This window comes from Nesoenas mayeri (assembly GCF_963082525.1).
Source record: "Nesoenas mayeri genome assembly, chromosome: 1".
NCBI classification, from domain to species: domain Eukaryota; kingdom Metazoa; phylum Chordata; class Aves; order Columbiformes; family Columbidae; genus Nesoenas; species Nesoenas mayeri.
The window spans coordinates 11,393,311-11,415,516 of record NC_137541.1 but is presented as its reverse complement, the minus strand read 5'-3'; the positions used below and the strand labels follow the sequence as shown (position 1 = coordinate 11,415,516).

At 35.5% G+C, this 22,206-nt stretch overlaps 1 protein-coding gene across 8 annotated transcripts in view; it reads right to left on the bottom strand.

Moving 5' to 3' along the window:
* CACNA2D1 (calcium voltage-gated channel auxiliary subunit alpha2delta 1) overlaps positions 1-22,206 on the bottom strand; it is a gene marked incomplete at its 5' end in the record, with an annotated part of 394,641 nt that overhangs the window by 152,769 nt on the left and 219,666 nt on the right. For all 8 annotated transcript variants that reach the window (XM_080363990.1, XM_080363991.1, XM_080363992.1 and 5 more), the window contains one exon: positions 10,899-11,028. In XM_080363990.1, the coding sequence (XP_080220116.1) occupies positions 10,899-11,028 (130 nt within the window). The remainder of the gene's footprint in view (positions 1-10,898; positions 11,029-22,206) is intronic.

The following is a 22,206-nucleotide window of genomic DNA, read 5'->3' as shown; positions in this document are numbered from 1 at the left end:
GTTTCCATTAGGTTGGCATGTTCTCAATCATCTATGTACAGCAAATACTGCCTGAAAAACTAAACATTGATTTTGAGGCTTATCCCTTACTCCCCACCTTGAAAAAAAAAAAAAAAAAAAAATAGAAAAACAACACACCACACAAACCACCACAGACCAGCACAAAGATATTTTCTACAGGTAACCAAGACTTTTAGCACAGCCAGTCTTGCAACCTGTCAGCCTGGTAGTCTATGGGTCTAATTTGTTTGAGACAATCTGGATACCTTCTGCATTCCCCAAATTCTTAATCAAGTAATTAATTCCTGTATTACAAATATTTAATCTAAGAACAGATGCTACCTTATTGTTGGATAACTTTTTGATTTCATGGCAGGCTTTCATAAGATAAGGGACAACCACTATTATTTTAAAAATAAATAAGATGGGCAGTAACTTCTCAACACCATGCAGCTTGTTAATGGCATACATATGATTGAGATGCACATTTCTCAAGGACTATTATGGAGGGTTAAGTCCTGTGCAGTAAAAATGGAACTGCCACCTCCCTCTTGAGAATTATTCCTGGGGCACTCTTCCCTAATTATCCAGGGAAGTCCAGTAGATTGTGATTTTGGACACAGGAAGAACGTGTTGAAAATTACTGATCTACATGGGCTTGCACCCATGTACTACACAGGTTTTCATCTTCCTACCTCTTCCCTACTGAATTGTTCTTCACACAAATTCTTCTTTAATATTTTAAAGAGATAAGGATGATGTTTGGGATAAAGGGAAGTCAAATTCTGTGACCCACACAGTCACCTGAACAATTTTTCTTTTCTATATTCTTGAATCTTAGTCTTCCTATAGATGTCATCCCAGTAATAACAACTTCTGCAGAAAAAACATGCTTGAAATGAAACTTAGCGCACTTTTGACATCAAAATGTTCCATGTTAATTTCAAATAACTATTCTATATAGAATCAAAACTCTTTTTGTTATAGAAAGATTACACTATACAGACTAAAAGGCAGAAAAAGGCTAGGCACCATCCAAAATCCTATTGCTCTCAGAGAACAGACTAACCACATTGTTTCTGCTTATAAACTACATGTAGGTTTATACAATAATTACCATAACAGAATTTAAGATACTAAGTATAGTTACTTATTTAAATAAAATTTGCCCTTTTTTCCCCCCTCTCCTTAAAATAGGACCCATAAGATGCTAGAGATCTGCAGTCTGACTTGGCAGATTCTTCAAACATGGCAATCAGCACCAACCCTGAGCTACATATGGAGAGTAAGGTAGAAAAATATGCCATAGTTGAGGAAATGCAAAATGCCTCTTTGTGGTTATTTTTACACATAACTTTATCAAATACCTCATCTTTAAGTAAAAAAAGCACAAGAACTTTTTGTAAGTTATCATCTAAAGTAAAAAAAATGACAAATCCCAGGAAAATAAAATGAAAAAAAATAGCTCAAACTCATTAAAATGGGCCAAATTATGAAAAAGTGATGTTTACCATATATTTGTCCACTGGCAAATGCATTTGTTCAAGTATGTGGTCTAACACTATTTCATCATCATTATACCATTTCTTTGGTGTGAGAACAGAAAATAATATCATTTAAGGAAAAAAACCCCAATATTATTAAAATCAAGTAAAAAAGAATAGTCTACATTTGCTGACCTAAGAATAAATATTGCAACAATCTAGCCTGCATGTCAAAACATGGTTTTCACATTGCATTAAGATTTTCAAAGCAGAAAGATTTTCCTGCTTAGGTAATGTAAATTTCTCATGCTGGTGAGAACTGCAGGAAAGAAAATTTAAAGTTAATAAAGAAATAGTTTAACAGTAACGCTCTATCTCTCAGCTGATTTTTTTCTAAATATAGAGCAGGCATCCTTCAATGCAATCTCATTTATTCACTGTCCATGCTATTACATTCAACCTGAAACTAATGGAATTTCCAGAACACAATTCCTTCTCATTTATAAGTTGTCAACAGGAAATAGTTTGAATTCCTTATTATTTTACTATTCCAAAGCATCCAACAATTTAGCTGTAACGTGTTATTCTAACCAATCTTCTAGGATTTTTATTTTTTTTCTCTGTTATATTTTAACTACGATTGTGCCTATTATAAAATTCACAATATATCAAATATTCATAAGAAAATTTGATATGTTAGTATGAAAATATTCTACTTTTTAAAATTATTATTTAAATGCTTTAGGTTAAATCCTGCTCCAACTAAAATTAGTACACTAATTTCAACAAGATAAAGGTAGTTTGGGTTAATTAATACTCTCACTGTATCCACAATTTAGGTTTCCTTCAAGTCAGATTTAGTGTTATATTCAAGTTGACAACATGTTAAGATAAGCTGTCCCCACTTGACCTGCAGTTACTGCTGAGTAAAATACCGTTAAAATGCAAATTTAGGTTAAGCCACCAATTCTGTGTAAGAAAGTGAGGTAGCCTGTCACTTGATTAGGATGCTGAAAAAAACAAACAAACAAGAAAACCACCCAAACAAACAGCAAATACTTGCAAAAAGTCTTGCAAGATATGCAACAGTCTGAGACATTTAGCGTGATACAGTGACAAAATCAGCCTTGCAGGTGAGGACCTTGCAATATTGCACTTTCACACTGCTTCTTTTATCTACTTTCTTGATGTCTGTGAATGTATTTTTCAAAAATGTTGTCCTGGGTTTGACCAGGGTAGCCAATTTTCTTCTGTGGTAACCACAGCATTTTTGATATCAGTGCAAGAACAGTGCTGATAACACCTATCATTTACACTTGTTAGCTAGGCAATGTTTATGCTTCACTGGGATAGAATTGATTCTCTTCACAACTGCTGCTTCTTTAGCTTCTAGTATGAGGAAAATTCTGGGAAAACTGCCATTGATGCTTATTGTTATGGAAACCAAATTTCCCACATTTTCTAAATAAGCAGATCTATAATGTGGGAAGAGGCAGATCCAGGACAGCTGACCCAAGCTGGCCAACAGAAGTATCCAATACCATGAATGTCATGCTCCGTATGTAAGAGGGAAGCGGCTAGAGACTGCCCTCATTCTTTGACGGCCACTGTCCATCAGGGCTCCCACTCCCAGAAAAACTCTGTCACTGGTTTTTATTGGGCTCGCTGGCCATGTCCGCACTTGGGTGTTCATTGCTGGCAGCACGTGTTCCAGCAGCAAAGTATTGCTCAGTATTGCACTTCTACTTTTCTTGCATTGAACCTGTTTCTATTTCGACCCATAAACCTTCCCAGGACTAAACAGTAACAAATGTATAGGTAATCCATACTTCCAATTTTTAATGAATATTTTGTTTAAATACTGAGGTTAATTTTAATTAATAAATAATAAAATAAACACTCAATAATTCATATAGAAATCTAGTGGTAGTTTACAACTACCAATGATAGATATTACAACCTAATGTGTTGATAATGTTATTTCGCAACTCAGTCATCACATAGCAATGTGCCACAGGCAGTTTCAGTGTTTCTCTGCATAATGATTACTTGCAAAAAACTTAGTCACCAAGAAATTCTGTCAAATATCATTGGTATCAACACTGCTGATGGTAGAATATTTTATTTGCTGCCAAACAAGCAATTGGCTTTTTCTGAGAAATAACAATCTAACACAATCCTTTTACAGATCATATTTCAATTTTACAGTATCAGAAATATTAGAGTCACAGGTCACACTGTGCTGTATCTCCCAGTTCCAATTTATCGCTAAGTCATTTCTATGTTAGACGTGTCTCATTCAGACATGGTAACTTTGGAGCACGTTCATTTAGACAAGCAGAGGTAAAGTCCATTCTCTGAACTACAGAAAGTAAAACCTGGAGCCAAATGAGGACATGTTCTTATTTGGAGCCTTGACAAATTAGCAACTGAACTGACAGCATTTGAAATTCAGTATGTTGTCCAAGGAACTGAGCACTCCTATTTGGAGTCTACAAAATGACAGTGAAGTAATGTACAAAATACATATTTGGTATGTCCAGACTGAACGTTCAGAGACTTCATCAGATACATACTAAAATATTAATTCCTGAGATGTATGTTTCAAATAAAGCAAAATAAAAGGTGAAAAAATAAACAAAACCCAAAACTCCTCTAATCCCCAAAAGAAAAAATAACCAGGAAACACTAAAGCAACATTTTCTAGCATTGCCTCAACTCAGTAGCCCCTATGCTACTTCTTTCTTACACCATTTATTTCCTATTCTCCCAAGAAAATGTTTTAACTGTGAACCATGTATATACAGTCCTCTTTAGTAACTTCTAACAAGGATTATCAGTATTGTTCTTCCACAAAGAACTACAGGAATATAAATAATTTACAAACATCTGTTACTGGCATAGATTTGCTGCAAAAAACTGTTTTCATCCTGCTGGGTAGATGCAAAACAGAAGATATCAACAGACACCGTCACTTTGGACCTTCACATATTTAACCAGCACAAATTCATTCACCTCTGGAAACACATTCATGTGGTAAAGTATCACCATTTAAAATGCAATGCTCTAAAGATGTACTTGCCTTTTTGCATTCCCAATTTTTATTCCTTCTTCCACTTTGCCAAGCCCTATGTGACTTTTTTTTTTTAATTTAATTTGTCTTGATCCATTTTGTCAGCCTGTTTTGTAAGATTTTCTAATTTAGGATTTCATTATCTGCTTTCCTTCAGCTCTGAATGGTCTGTCACTTGCTATACCCATCCTGCTGAGCTACTCAAGTGAACTTATGATTTTCAGCTGCCAGCTCAGGAGGCCAAAGTCTAGATCTCCACACCCACCCCCTTCTTTGTCCTATGACCAGCAACTATTTATTCTTTTTCCACATCATAGAGTAGGGTGCTGACCTGAATGGGCCCAAATGCTGCTGGAAATAACTGGATACCAAGGACACACAGCCTTTCATGGGAATGGGCCGAAAGGTTAAAAAATGTAAATAGCTTACCATGTAATGCTTCTACAGAATGAACAGTTATAGAGATAATTGTTGTAAAGAGCGGTGTGTCTAACTATATAAAACAAAATCATTAAAATAAACAACTGTAAGCTGAAAGTTGACTTTTGATGAGATGTGCGACCTTGTTTATTAGAGGTAACTAACATTATCTTGTTGATTAATGGAAAAATCCTGGTCCCATTTTAAAACAGATACTTAGGGTAATTGTTTTTGTACATGTTGAAAAATTGCGCACTTATTTGAAGGAGGTCTGCTGGGCAGGGGCTGGCTCCTGCAGACAGGGCTGGTAGAGGTCTCAATGAAATACCCTGGCTGAGCTTAGAAGTCCTGCTAAGAAACTGATACTTCGAGCACAAATGCACTTCAACACACACACAGCTTCACAGATTCACAGAGACACAGAGAATCAACCAATATATTTGTACACTAAGCAATACCGTAAGAATGTAGTAACGTAACCCAAAGTTCAAATTAATTGATGTAAGATATCTAAATGATGCACAGAAGATAATGGAATTTATACTCAAATGGGCATTCGAAAATAGTATTAATTTAAAGTAGTTCAGTAGTATTAAATATCTTTAGACATACACATATATACATGTAGAGATACAAATACTTACAGGTGAAACCTAAGTTTAATCTCACCTGTTCAAACTTCACAAAATAGCTCCCAGTAATTAGTAAAAATCTGATTTATGTATTGCTAGAGAAACACCTTATTATCAAATTACCCATTATTCCTTCCTAATAGTTATGACTGAAATAGAGGTAATTATACAAAAATTTCTGTGAACCCTAAAGACCTAGATGTTCTGTGAATTTACACGTATAGAAAGTCTGAGTAAATACTTGATGGCTTTCCCTTGCTCTAGAGTAGCTTAGAAAACACAATTGTATCAACAGATGTTTTTAAGTGATGTAAGCTGAACGCAGGATTGAGGTGACATTTGCCCTTCCTCAAGAATCTTGGGCAACATACACATCCCATATCAACCTATTTTGTAAAGGTAAGTCAGATTTATAACATTAAAAAACCTTTGCACTCTCTTGCGCATAGGGAAAATTCCACATACCAGAATCAATCACTCCATCAAGATCTTCATTAAAATTGACTTATTTTTTTAATATGTCCAACAATAAAGATCTACTGATAGTCAATGTTTGCTTTGCAGTCTGTATTGTCAAATACAGATGTCACAGTCAGCTATTTTTACCACAAGAACATGGCCATCCATCCTGCAGAGCCAACTTTCCCCTCTTGATACAAGAGGATTCACTACTAATAGTCATTCCAAGCTGTGCATAAGAGAGAAAATATTGCAGAAGGAATGGAAAGAGATCTGAGGAGCAATAGGAATCATCTGGCCTCCAAAACAGATTTTGGCAGTATGCTCAGATTAAATATTCATTACCTAGTCAAGCACCCTAAGAGATGGTGGAATCTCCAGACCTGTTATAATGTCCAAGATACTCCCCACATTCGATGATCAAGAAATTTACAGTGAAAGGCAGTCACGCCAAATGATAATCAGCATTCAATTTACCAGAAAATTATTTTTCACACATTTTATTACAAACTATGCAAATTAATGTTACACTTTTAGGAAAGTAGTGTAAAAAAAAAGAAGTTTGAAAATAACAATCAGAAGGTAAATATCTACAGCTGACAAATAGAAACCTAGAAGGTCAGGAGACAGAATTATTCAGAGCATTTCTCTCCTGCTCTGGAAGTATGATTGAAACTGAACCTGAGAAAACTATAACATTTGCACCTCAGTATGGACACACGCGATGTTAGTGCATTTACTCTATAAAGAAAGTTGGAGATGGAAATAAAAATATTTGGTTTTCTGCCAATATTTGTTTTTCCTTTCAAGCTTATAGCCTGATATACCCCAAAAGAAAGAAAATTCAGAATTTTCAGAAATTCAGAAAGTGAAGAAATAGTTCAATAGTATAAAAATTCCCAAGAGATAAAAATCATCGTAGCAAAACAGATTTCTTCAAGTTATCCTTAGAAGTTTTGATTACCCCCTGTATCAAACACTATTATCTCAAAACACTTAATCAGTAGCTGAATATTTACAAATATAAAGTACTACTGCAAAGGTAAAATTGATGTCCACTACCAAACTTACTATCAAAAAATAATATATATCATAGAAGATTTTAGGGAGCAACAAAATTTTGACTGTTGTCCCAATAAAAGGAGGATATGATCAAAGAGTATATATATTTTATGCTCATTAAGCTGTAAGAACCATCAGTTAATTGTAAATCTACTTGTGACTGTTTTAATGGGTTCTGAGCAGGAGAAATTTGGGGTTTTTTTTTTGCTTTTCTTGCTGGAAGCTGTCCAAACATATTCACCATGATGTCATCATGTTCAAGCCACATTAGTGTCACCCTGACACATTAATCAACTCTTCGATGCTAATCAAGTAGTGACAATGTGGAAGCAATATTTCAATTTCTGATTTAGAAATGGTAAAGCAGGAGTAACCACACATGCACACACACAAAAAGCAGTCCTTGTTAGTGTGCTTTGCCTAACACCTTTCCTAAAACTGTAACGCAACTACAGACTTAGATCCCAAGCGCCCATCGCAGCAGATGGTGTGTTACGCATCTCAGAGCGGGAGGGCAAGAAGTGGAGGTGCCCACCAGGCAGATTAACCTCCCTTGCCTTGTGCTGAGGATTTTCCTCTTCCTTCTGGCCCACGGTTCCCATTTTCTGCTGAGGGATAAGCAGGGTACAGTTTTAACAAGGATTTAGAAATAAGACTTCTGTTATCACTAATAGGAGATGCGTGACGTACTCCCGGTGCATGTGATAAAAAGATGGCCCAAGGGCCTGTTCTGCTTTCAGTAACAGATTGATTTTATTTCAAAACCTAAATGGAACTCTTGAAAAATACTGAATTAAAAACCTGATTTGGGTCTGTTTAACGGGGATTGCCCTTTCATGTGGTGGGACTGTAATACTCAGAAAGAGGTAAATTAACAGACTTTGCCCTGTCTCTACCAAGATTTAAGCATCAGATACATAGGTGAGAATCAAAAAAAATTCTTAATATTTTTCTGAAAAAAAATAAATCATGAAGTAGTAATCTGGATGCAGTTAATGGATACTTTGTAGTGATTTGTCATGTATTTCTACGGTGAAATAAAAGGGACTACTTCACAAGTAGCTCAACACTCTATTCCAAAATAAGCAAACCACTGTATATGTAGGAAGCCAAAGAAAATTTTATAGCATAAACTATTTGACAGGTTTAAATAGGTGGCACATCATTAGAGAGTTACTGGCTAAACCAGTTTCCCAGTTTCAAAGGGCTAAATGGGGGGTGGATCCACACACTCAGAATTTTATATGACAGAAATTTGATATTAGATTCGTATTCTAAAAATCATTACTAATAACTGCAATAAAAATAAAACCTGAATGGAGATGAAAGATTGCCATAGAAAATACATTGCTTAAGAGTGAGTAATTTTTAAATTCCAAGCTTTGTACAGGAGAAAAAAAACAAAACCAAAAACAAACATGACAAAGCGTGGTCAAGAGATCCAAGCGAAAATTTAAATCTAGGAATACACATGGCTATAACTGAAAATATCCCTCTCCTCTAAAGACAACCTACTGCTCTAAAAGGCAAGAGAAGTGAAAAATCATCTCATGGACAAATAGGCAAGTCATATATCTAGCCATTGAAATCTGTTCTGTGAGATCCAAAGAGCAATTGTTTCTCTTGCTATCTTACAAAACCTACACAGTAAGAGAGGGGCAAAATGAAATCTGCTTTTCACAATGTAATTCAGTCAAAAAAATTGGCTTCTGAGCAATAAAAGTTGTAAACTGTGTCTCGTCCACTATTTCTTAGAAGGGTTTGTTGTAATATCTGCTTTGTAGATGTTTACTAGCAGGCTGTGATGTAGACAAGGAATTGCAGATTTATTGCGAACTATTTTCAAAGTGTACAGCTGTTCCCTGTTATAGTGGGCACCAATGCCCCTATCGAAAAATGACGGTTTAGCTCATGTGAACAGGAAGAAAAATGACAACAGTGTCCAATATCCAGTATCATTCCTTCTAGGGTTATAAGAACTACCTGTGGATAGGATTGCTTGTGAAAAGAAAATTAAACTCTAGTTTCGGAAATCTGCTAGTGAACATCCCAATTGGTCACTGTGTTTCAGATGACACATGAACTTGCTACTGTACAATAAACCTGGTGACGACTTTGATATTGATATGAAATCTGTGATTTTTAGGTATTCTCAAGCTGTTACCTCTTAAAACACTGCAACCAAAATTTACCCAGCTACCCAACAAGAGGATTTAGCTGATGAAGAATTACAGACTTTCTGGTAATTTTCTAGGCTTCCACATCTCTGGTAATTAATATGATAGCCAGACCCAATAAATAATGAATTTCTCATGTACCACATATATATTGCATATGCAGTTACTGCTCTGAAAAAACATACATTTCAGTCTGTTATTATCATTTTAATAGATAGTAAACTTGTACCTTTCCTATGGAAGTCATATTGGTAAGCAGGCAGTACAACAACATTACCTAAGATGTATTTTTAAGGGACATAAGTGTCTTTGGATATACCATCTAAAATGTTAAATACAACACAACAACAAAATACTTTAAATACTGTTATGATGACAATCTTAGATATAAGTTCACATGGTATTTACAAATATCCTAATACTTGGACGCAAGTTTTTCTAACATTTTAACAGTGAAGTATCAATTTGCTTCAAACAAAAGCAAAGGAAATGGCCTGTCTCTTCCCTGTAATCCTGCAATTAAGATGCACTTTACCACTTATTAAAGCCAGAATCCCAGAATAATCCTCAAGGTCTGTCAGTCAAACACGCCATAGAAGAATATGAGGTACTATGATTCTTTCCCCCATCATACTGACATTTCCATTTTCATCCTGTGTCATTTATATAAGCTGCATACAACCATGGCCATGAATTTTAAAGAGCTCAGGTCACATTAGGGTCTCTCTCCCCTTGATGAGATTTAGAAAGAGGAGAAAGACTGCATACCTCAAATTAGGACCACAAACAACAACAAAACAAGTCCACACCATCAACAACAACAAAAAACACAAATAAACCACAATACACCACACCTTAAACATGCAAACCCTATTTAACTTTTTCCATTTTTAAAAATATACAGTCATTCTGAATGCTGAAATGGCTCTTTATTAGGTAACTATTTTTTTCTTGATAATGAGAGCACAGGCAAAGGAAGTTATTTTCGTCTTCAAAAGTAACTTAAATACTTTATTTTGAAATACAATTAAGGAATCCTCAACAGTATATGAATCTATATATTACTTTGACATGGTTTAGAAATAATTTATTCAATTTCTCTGCCAAAGTCTGTTACTGCAACTCTGGAAACACACTGCATACAATATAATAATCTTGCACATCATGTTATTTGCCTGAACTGTATATGCTTTTGGGATACTCAAAAATGTTTTCAGTACTTATCTCTGCCTGAGGCCAAAACCATGTAAAGACGACCTGTCAAGAATCGTTTGTATTAAATGGGAACACAACATAGAGAAATTATGGATAAGAAAACTAGAATTTGTAAGAATTCTGCTCCATCTCTAGCTCTATTTCTGAAACTTGGATCCAATCCTAATGGATCTCTTTAACAATGGCTCTGAATAAATAATAACATGAATCATATGCCCAATAAAGAAGATCTCTGAAGTACTGCTGAAAGAAGAAAAAGACAGTAACAGCAAATCTGCAGTAAAAATGGAGATGAAAATTTTGTTTGGAGGTTATGTGATTTTAAAATAATAAACCTAGGATTAAAATAAAATCACTTTATTCACATGCTACTTACAGCCTTCGTAAATATCTGTTGGTATGTGGACTGCTGCATGTTGGTATGATATTTGTCGTCGGAAAACAGGATCTTCTTCAAACACTGGTCTAATTCTCTGGCTGCCAGATTCAGTGTCATTCTTTTCAGGCTTTTTAAAGAAAGACAAGAAAAGGCAAAATATTACAAGTTACGGTAAAAACAATTCCATTCAAATTTGCCCCTTTTTTACATAAAAGACTCAGACTTTGTAACTAACATTTTGCATTTGTGTATAAACACACTGATTTGCTGCAGGTCCAGAAATACTCGTGTATCTTTTAAATTACAAATTATCCAACACAACTCAGCAGTTAAATGAAAAGCTGCAAAAAAATAAAGAGTCACAGCCTGATACCTAACACACCTAAATTTCCCAAGTGCATCACAGCTGACCTAAGACAACTAAAGAGATATTCCAAACCATATGATGATGTGCTCAGCAATTTAAGCTAAGAGAAAGGAGCAGGGACAATCACTATCAAGGCATTGTTCTTTTGCAACAACCACTCTGAGTACTGAGGCCCAACTTCCTAGGAAGTGGTTGGACATGGCCTGCTGATGGGAAGTAGAGACCAAAGCTTTTTGGTTTTCCTTTGCTTCTATGCATGGCCTTCATCTCAACCCATGGGGTTTTTGTCATTTTATTTTCTTCTTCCTGTCCTGGTGGGGAAGGAGAGCAGTAGAGGGGGGAGTGATAGAGTTTTATGGGCACCTGTAAGCCAAGTGTCAATCCACCATGAACCTTTATAAGCTACTTTGAAGTATGCAAACTGGAATGAGGGTCAGTAGCAGTTTGTGTTGTATGATTGAAGTGACACAGCACTATGATAACTTCAGACAATGTAATTTGGCTCAATTTCAACATAGGTTTTTGGTTTCTTTTTCTTCTACATCATCAGACAGAATTTTTCTCCCTCCATAGAACTGGAATGCTATACATTAAGCAAACTCTGGAGTTCTTTTCACATTATCTTTTGGCTTCATGCTGCTCAAAGTAATGAGTTTGTCTCATTCTGCAAATACAATCTCAACAATCAATCGTTCATGTGAGAAAACTCCTTTCCTTCCTGAAAGCCATTTGATTTAACAAAAACATAACACTCTCATTTCCAAAATCAGTACAAATGGCAACCAACTACCACAGCTTTTACAGAACACTTCAGAAAAGAACTGGGCATCATCAAGCTATATTATTACAATAAAACACAGAAATGAGTATGTGTCAAAATATTTCTTCCAACTATTTTTCCACAATACGTGGGAAGGAAGGGGGATGGTAAAAGAGGAAGGGGATAACCATAATGCTCATCCCAGCAGATCTTGCACAGAAACTTTCATATTGCAGAATATTTAGATTTGTTGATTGACATTCCTGAAGTAACTGAACATAAAATTATCATTTCTTCTGCTTAGTATTTCAATTTCATTCCATATAAAAGATATTAGCTTTCAGCCTCTCTCATCGCTAACAGGCTGTGGAAGAATCTTCAAGTCTACTGCCAAATTTGATTAAACTTTGTTGAAACCAAATGGGTTTTAATAATCTAACTGAATGCCTTCAACTTTCAAACATAAGATCTATTTCCCACATTTCCAATATCACACACAAAAAATGACTATGATACAGAGCGGATCTGTTATTCTTCCTACCAATATTCCATGACAACAAAACAAAAAATTGAATCAAAAAACTCTTCAGCTTTGTTTTTCTCATTTAAATGGATTAACCTTCTCCATCTAAACTGTATTTTATATCTATCTCTGCGACCTTCATGGAAGATAGTGGATCTATCAGAATTATATAGAATAACTTAGAAGGTTTTGTATCCCAATTGTTGACTTTTCCTAGGAGCATTTTGTGACATTCAACTCTGATATTAAAACAGTGTCCCCCAACTGCCAGAGATATCAAATGAGATAAATTCTTTAAAAGTTCCATAGTTTCCTTCACATGGGATTCATTTTGCTTTAAAATCTAAAGGTGCCTGAACCAGTTCTGCATGCAACACGCAAGTATCAGAGCATCACAGGCAAATTAGTGTTGCACTTACTTGGGCCTCTATCTCCTGACCAGCAAGACTAATGCTGTGCCAGGGCTTACATGTCCAATGTTTATAGTGGATCCTTCTATATTAAGTAAAAGCTATTTAGTTGTCATTTGCCAAATGTAACCTACATCAAAATTAGAAAAAACCCACATATATATATATATATATATATATATATGTATAAAGACTCAAATTGAAAACTCAACTGCTAACTATTATTTTAGCCTGGCATTTCTACTAAAGGCCTGACAGATTGTGGCATTGATTGGTACTGTTTTAATATCCAGCTGAACTTTGTTTTCAGGAAAATAGAAAAAAAACATATTTTGAAGGAAAGTAATCCAGCATGGGAATATAATTAAAATCCAACTCCAACCAATTTCTCTCCCAAGTCAGGAGCTGAAATGCAATCAATACTGGCACAGGAAAATCCCATAGGAGATACTGGCTGAAGATTAATTTTCTAGCTATTCAAACCTGGCCTTCACTTATTGAATTACATTGTTACCTACCACTGACAGTCAGCGAAATAAGTCACTCATTTCTCTGCAATGAATCTTCAGACCAATTTCTCCCTCTCTTGAGAGGGAGATAAAATCCATTTCTCTTTTCAGTATAAATTTGTGCAATTTTAAGGCTTTTTTTTTTAATAAATAAAGTATTTTTCATGTGTCCACAATTCACCACCAGAATAAAGACAAAATGATATGGTAGATAAAATTCAGGTAAAGTGGGTTCTTCCATAGTTTTTCTTTGTGCTCTCAGCTAAATCACTTCTGGCATGCTCTAAAATAAACAGAAGGCTACTTTCTGGGGTTTTTTTTAAGCAAAATATATAGCAGAAATAAAGCAAATTCTCTTTCAAGGGCTTGTGAATGTAAATTAATGTAGGTACATGAGGTAACTGGAAGCTTTATGCTAAGTAGCATTACTGATGTGTATAGAAAAGCAAACAACCATTCAAACATTTAAAGACACCCTTATATAGTTCAGCCACCCATTTCACTGCATTCCTCTCCACAGCATTCGGTTGCTTTTCATCATCAGAGTCATAGGAAGATGAGTGGATTTCATATCTCTATTAGTAAGTCTTCATTTCATTGAAAAGCATTGGTTACTGTAGAAATTAGAAATACTTAAAAATATAAAACTTATTTTATTTTGCTTCTTGCAGCTGCTGAAAACTCAAGATCAGAAAATTGAGCTTAATTAAAAATAGCATCAATGTAACACAAAGCATCCCTCAACCAAACAAATGGAAGCAACCCTTCCGCTGTTTTCTGAAGACAGATTGTTTTCAAGAATGAAGTAGAATTTGCAGTAGATTTAGCACCAAGACAACAAATAAAAGGTAGATTTATTTTCTTTTATTTTGTTTTTAATTGCTGAAACAAACAATGGCACCTGTCTACTCTCATACTCATGGAAAATAGAAAGGAATTGGTTGCTAGTATTTTCCATTGCCCCGATATCGAGGGAATTTATTTTGCATAAAATCTTAGTGCCCCATCAATGCCATTTTAGAGAAGGAATGTGGAGACAGAATTACAATTGTTACAGTTTTATGGGCATTAAAATTCTTGCTCTGACATTCTTTTCTCTCTCTCCTTGCAGATTTCCAGAAGTCTCATATTTTTCACCTCTAGGTTTCTGCTTTTCTTTGATTTCTGAATATCTGCTGAAATTTATAAAAGTAAAATTTGAAACCATCGAGTCTCGCTGCCTATGCTTCTTTTAGTTCACTCGCAGCTGTACTCCATACAAATCAATGCTATCATATACAAAAGCAACATAGAATTTTTCCTACATTTGTTTCCCTATTCAAAATTTGTTTTGCTGCGGGTTTTTCCTCCCCAAGGAAAGAAATCCAGTAGAACTACATGTGCAACCCCTCCAACACTGCTTGCAGCCCCATTAAAAAGTTACAGCTGGAGTTGCCAGAGAATAAAAGGAGCTGTCGCTTGAAGCACACAGCTCAGCAATCCGCCTGCAGACACCAAAGGGAGGGAACAACCCTTCTAAAGACAAGACAGAGTGAAGTTAATTTTAAAACAGACAGCTAGAATTCATTCCTAACAGCTATTGCACCTTCACAGCATTTTAGATAATGCCTTGACTGCATCACCTTCTGATAAGCTTTTTTTATTTCATTTTCAATAGATGTGATTTTCCAGCTGTGGGAAAACTGCTGAGTGCCTTTAGGTGGTTGTGACAAAGCTGCAAACAGTTCATTTTCGTTTGTGTGTCAGTGGGGGACCACAGTCTTCATTCAGCTACACTGAGATTTTAAGGAAGCAACATCCCTCCGTCTGCTTTTAGGGACAAAACTCAATCAAAAGAAAACAATTGGCTCGGAATGTCAATATTTTTTTACTTTATCTGCTAGACGAGAGGTGTCAAACATAAGGATATACATACATATTCATACATGTAAGCATAAGAAAAAACATGGTGTTTCGAAAAGATGGACCCAATTTGAAATCACTGTATCTCTGCAAACATGAACCTCCCCTGAATGAAACTCTTACCATTTGAAAGGGCAGGATATAGAGTTTCAAATGATTCCTGCAAGATGCCTCTTCCAGCACACAAAGAGCCCCTGGCCTCAGTCTTTCACAAGATATCATGTAATATACTGCTTTCAAACTGGGTCCGTCTTTTTGAAACACACTGTATATACATATATATAGGGTCTGGCTTCTTCAGATGTAGGGATATAGTTTCCTATTTGCACCTGTCAGTGTGTCATGCTCAAGAGCCATTTCTTTAAAATATGAGTTGTTTTCAGTGCTTTTGCTCTTTTCATATGTTTTTAGTGTATCAGATGGTTACTGGATGTCAGTAAGAAAATGAATAGAACTCTGGATTGAGCATTTACTTTAAAAAAAAAAAAAAATCATTATTAGCAGTCATTTTAATTTCAGCATTTTGTCAACTGCATAACAATATGCATCAAATACAGATTCAAATTAATTAAAAAGCATTTATTTGCCTCAAGCCATTTTAATGAAAAGTATATTTTGTGAATATTCATTTCTATTATTCTTTTAAACTGAAAATAAGAATTCAAATTCCTTGAAGATAAGAATTCAAATTCCTACCGGACTTAACAAATGGAACTTGTTATTGCATCTTGTAAGCCGTGACCATTCCTCCCTCTCCATTATGTTTATTTGGTAACTGAAAGTATAAGTAGCCCAAGTCAGTCTGCTCCTGCAACTATTGCCTCATGAGCTCAGGGAAGCCATCTACTCGCAACCAAAGGCCTGAAGCAAGTGAGTGACAATATACTTGCCTGTGATTTGAAAAGGCAAAGACAACTCTATCTCGTTACATGTCCCAGCAAGGTAAAGCAAAGGAGGTTAAATTGGGTGGTGGGATGATGGGCTCAAAATCTGAAGTCACCTAAGCATATTTGCAATTAACATAATATATTTTAAAGAACTATGCAGACAGCTTGTCTTTCCTCAAATTGACACAATACTTTAGTGAGTTAGACTTAGTATTTGTTCAACCCTTGATTTCTTATTTCATAACCAGAAAAGGATTGAAGCTTATGTCCTTTCCTTATGACTACACATTACAGCTGACCTTCACAGCAAAGCTGAATAAAGTCTGCTGTAGTAACATCAGTATGTAAAAATTCATTTCTGTCCTTCCCTATTTTCTCTCTTACTACAATGTCAGGTAAAATGAAAAATGTATTTCAAATATTTAAGCACATAAGACACATAAGACATATTTATCTTCCTGAAGATAAGAGTGACACTGCCTCCCCACTCCCTAAGTCATCAGGAACATCTCCCAATCCCCACAGCTTTTCAGGGATGATGGAGAGCTGCCTCATAATGACATCGGCACCCTTGGATCCATCCCATCTGGTCCCATGAACTTGTTTATGTCTGACATGTTTCAGGGGTCCCTAAATCTATCTTCCTCTGTTGTGGAATAGCTTCTCTCCCATAGCTCTGCTGCCAGGCTAAGGCACCTGGTGGACTGAGACAAGAAGGCACTAGGTATCCCGTCCTTGCTATATCCATAGCCACAAGGTCTCCTCCACATTGTGGAACTGCTTTAGCTTTCCTTTTGATATCAATGTATTATACTTGAAGGAACACCTCTTGTTGCTCTTTTTGACCCTCCGCAATACAAACTCTAGCTGAAATTTGACTTTGCTAATTCTATCTCTTCCATCCTTGAAGGCTCATGCAACATCTCCATAATCCTTCTGGGTCATACATCCTGGTCATGAGTCATCATATCTAACTCCATCTGAACTGCCAAACTTGATTCTCTTCTATATGGGGAAAACTCAGGAGTTTAGGACTAGGGCGTTCACCAAGAGAGAGGCTCCTGCCTGCCCTTAAGGTACCACATATTAGGCAGAACCACCTACTGCAGAACTGACTTCAATAGTGCCTTGACTGAATAGGATAATGTCGTTAACTAACGCTAGGAATATATAGTCATATTAGAATAAAAGTACATTTTACTACAACTGATTAAAGTGTTACAAGTAGTTCAGAAAAGCCTAGTGAATTATTAAACAAAAAAAATCCTTTAAAATGTATAGCCTCCTTCAAATTACTGTAGTCACATCCCACTAGAGTACTCAAACATTTGTAATAAAATAAAAATGTGCATTATTGACCAAAGTCCCATAGATTCCTTGGTCATCTACAATTTCAAGACCAAAATGCACTCTAGACAACTTAGATTTTTCATACATCATCCAATTAAATTTCAACCTAGAGACTGTTCTACTCTTCCTGGAATAAATTACTCTGTCTACATTTTACCAGCCCCACATCTGATTAAAGATCATACCCCTGGAGAATAAGAGCTGTTAAATCATCTCAATGCTTCATTGAGAATTACTTATAACACTCACTCAATATGAACATTTAATTAATTTGATTTTTTTTCATCTGATGCAGTTGTTTTTGCCATGCTTTGCTAAGCCATCAACTGATCCTGTTTCACAGCACATTCTTATCTCCAGTCATACTGGTTAGGTGCAGACTCTGTACATCCTGCAGCATACTAATTGGTTATTGCTCTTGATTCTTAATTTGTACTGTCTTCTGTGTCAATAACAACATTAATAACAGTAAAGCCCTGCTTTGAGAAGGAGGTTGGAATACATGACCTCCAGAAGCCCTCCTAATCTGATTTTTTCTGTGGTTGTCTGAGTTAACACTAATGGGGCTCAAAACACTTTACAAACACTCACTAATTCATGTGCACATAAATATAATGCAGCTTTTCACTACTAATTAAGTGTCAGCTGTATCTAGGTAGATGAAAGTGGTAGGTAACAAGAAACCACACACCGATGTTGGGTTTACATATGGACCATAAACTATTCCTACATACTAAATACCATATAATAATTTAACTGCTATAGCATATGTAAGACCATTAATATTTTTTTTTTTAAATGCTAGTACAGTGAAAATCAACAATGCAATGAGTTAGAAGAAGAACATTCACAGAGACTGAGGGAAAGCTTAGAGGGATATTTTGCCCAAGAAAGAACTAAAAACGAAAAATCAGCAAAAGAAAATGTGTTTGTAAAAGGTCAGCAGAAGCAGAACTCAAAAGTTTTTAGGGTCTGGAAAATGTTATTCCCCACTGGATTAAAAATGACTTGCAGCACATGCTATAAAGACTGCAGGAGTAGCTGTAATCCTCCCTTTCACATACGTTCACTAAAACCTCTGAAAGACTTTGAGTCACAAGATAAAAGTAGAAGCACAGGTGGCCTTTCTCAGCCATGGGGGCAAGAAATGTTTCTGAAACTCAACCCCATGGTGCTTCTTACACAGCCCTACTCACAGCTTGAATCGGGTGTGGAACTACAGAGTAAGTGACCTTGTGTAAAGTGTGAGGCTTCAGTTCTGAAGCTCTGCTGCTTTGCCACTCTTAGGGCAAGTATTGGAAATCAGAGATGTTAATGAAGAGAACTGCAGGAAAGGATAACACTGGAGAAAGTAACCAGTCTTATAATGCATAGAATAAACTGATCACCTGCTTACAAACACCTACAAATTAAACACTTTGTGTTAGATATGGCTGTCTTCATCAGTCTGCTTTTCCCCTTTATTCTCCAGAAAACACCAGGGTCAGATCATGGTGAGAACAGATATGTGGAAAGGCCAAGGAAAGTGATCTGGGCTTTTGGAGGTGATATTGGCTGGTTCAGAAATACTCTCCTCATTTGCAGAGTCAAGGCAGGGCAGGAACAGGGGAGGAACTGCATTTCAGATCATTTAAACTATGCAGAACTTCCTGAAAATCCTACAGTGGTGTAACATATAGATTATTTCATATTTGGGGATATATTCAGAATCATAAACCACTCTGAAAGTATCTCCAGTTAAAGCCAATATGGTTTTATGCCTATGAGTAAATTAGCATTTCACATCATCTAAGGAAAGTAAAACTACATATTAATCTCCCAAACAACTAATAATAATGTTATACACTTCTCAGAATTGGGATTCCTGAACTTCTCCTTTGCCCCATATATGAATTGAATATTAAAGCCAATTATGTATTTACAATATTTACCTCATCTCAGCCATTTGGTCATTTGTTCCATTTGAGATATGAGTAAGCGGTAGATCCGCAGAACTACAGAGGACACACTTATCAGCTCATTGTCTTTCTTATTTTTAACTTCTGATTTAGCTATCTTGAGTCTTACTAGTAAATTTTACTAAAATTTTATAAATACTCCATTTCAGTTTTCTTGATCTGACTTGCAGTTTCCAATGCCTCCTTCTATCTTCAATCGATCCTATGAAAACCTGAGTCTCAGTCATTTGGTTTTTGTCCCACTTACAAATCTTGATGTAACCTGCACATTTCAAAGTGACATGTCAAAACACTTCTACAAAATTGCACTCACTAAAAATCACAAATTCAAATGCTATAACCATTCTATAAGAAGTGCAGCTTTTGGAGTTGTTTTTATTCACCAAGAAACAATTACACCATATTCACTGCAATTGCTATCACTCAGGCATTTGATATTAGTAGGAAACATCCTGAAGAAAGAAATTTTCCATTAAGCTGATAAATTACTAGCTTCAGGGTTGAATTCTGATCTTTGCTGTGCCATAAAGTTATCCTCCATGGGGAGACTTTGAGCACTGCTTTTTGTGCAAATTTGCCTTCAAGGTAGGATTCTCTGCATTAAGAACATCCTCATCTTTTTAGGACATGGACAGCTACAGTTATCAGTCTTGCCATTATTATTTCATAACTCTCTTTCACAGGTAGGACAGCTTGGGGGCAGTCATATATTTCATAATCATGTATTTTTCATTGTGGCCTTGAACGTATATTCATTTGAGAGAAGACTTGCACAAATTTGAATAAAGGAATATAAACCTGACACCTAGTTTTTTACCCATAATGCAATAGAAAAAAAAAAGGGCAAAAAAAAAGCAAGAAGCTTTGCTCCCTGTGGCAACAGATCATTATAATTTCAATAGGAAGCTCAAAGGAATGCCTTTTCTCCCTATGGTTTGGATTCAAGCTTACCTAAAATGCCTTAAAATGGAAAAAGCTGACGTTTCCCAGTGATACTTAGTAAAAGGCACACATTTCTCAGTGAACAATGCAAAAAGTCCCAGTACTAAAGCAGCCAGTGTCAATCATATCCTCACTATTAGTTCCAATGCTCATTTTCCAGAAAAATAGCATCCAAATCACACTTCTAGAAATGGTAACATGGGATTCCAGATGTGAAAGCAAAAACATGGAGTATACATTTTCCTCAAAGAGCTGGAAATCACAGTACCATGAAATTACGAGAAATAAGAACAATAAGTCCTGTTGTATAAAAATGTTGAACACTAAATGTAAGACAAAAGAACATAAGAATATGTTTTTCCTGCTTACTGTTCCTCTTTATATACTAAAGATGCTTTGTGATATAACAGGTTTTTTTCACATCTTCACTATAGCATTTATGTTTCAAGTATACACTTCTTGCTATTTCTGTTAAACACTGCAATGAAAGAGATACAACACCTCAAAATGAAATTATTGTTACAATAATAATAACAATATCCACCTTTTTAGGGCAGTTCATTTTCAAGTACATTAATTGAAATGGAATTTCTTCAATGTAGGTAATAAAGTAAATATGTTACAGGATATCTGTTGGATATTTAAGAAGCATAGGAGAGAGGCTTAGAATACCCTTAGGAATCAAAGAGTGCAACAACCAGGAAGCATTTGCTGAAAATGGCAAGATTTAGGACGTCTACACGAATCCATCAATTTTTCCCTTCTTCAATTCATAAAATTTTAAATGTATTATAGACTTAATTATCAATTCCAAGTTTTACATGCCAGTACCAAAATATATAGGTTAATAGCTAAGATATATTTTGGTTGAAATTAAAATATAGTTGAAAAATATGACATTTATTGCAGAGTAGAAATTCCTGTTCTAATGAAACTTCCTTAAGGCATTAAAAATGTTGACTATATGGGTGTACAAGCAGCCCTACTCTAAGAGTCTTTCATAATGGAAGATATAATTTACACGAGCACAGATTTTCCTTCCCTCTTCTAGCCCAGGTCAGTCTAAGAGCAAACTAACCCGGTAAAATGTCTCACTTGTCTATGTAAAAAAAGGCCTGGAATGGGGCATTTGTTTGTATAGGTAACACTAATTACAGTGATAAGGAACCGCACCCCACCCCACACACAACAAAACATCAACAAACAGAATCCATGTCATATCACCAAGAGTCAGAAAGTTTTGGCAAAGATTCAATCTAAATTGGCAAAGAGTTCAAACTCAAAAAATCTCCATCAAACATCAGTCAATTAATAAGTCGGTATGTTTGCAAATGTAACCATTAGCCACCTGTTCTACTGAAAAACGCTAGTGTATTCAAAAGGAGAAGAAAATTAATCTAAAAAAAGCTGCAGCCTACACAAAGAACAGCAACAACAAAAATTATCCATGAAGAGACCTGCTATACATACAAGGGCCTTCTTGGCCCCTTCTTGACTGCAGAGTTGTACAAATCACAGTTATTATCAAGTTATCTAACAACATTTTCTAATTTATACGAAATATACTTTGCCTACCCATCATAAATGAGAAAAGAAATCTTCATGGCTCATTTTAACAGTTTTTCAGCATCAACAAAACAAAGGACAAATAGAAGATAAACAGAAACACAGCACATAATTGTGACTATAGCTATTTC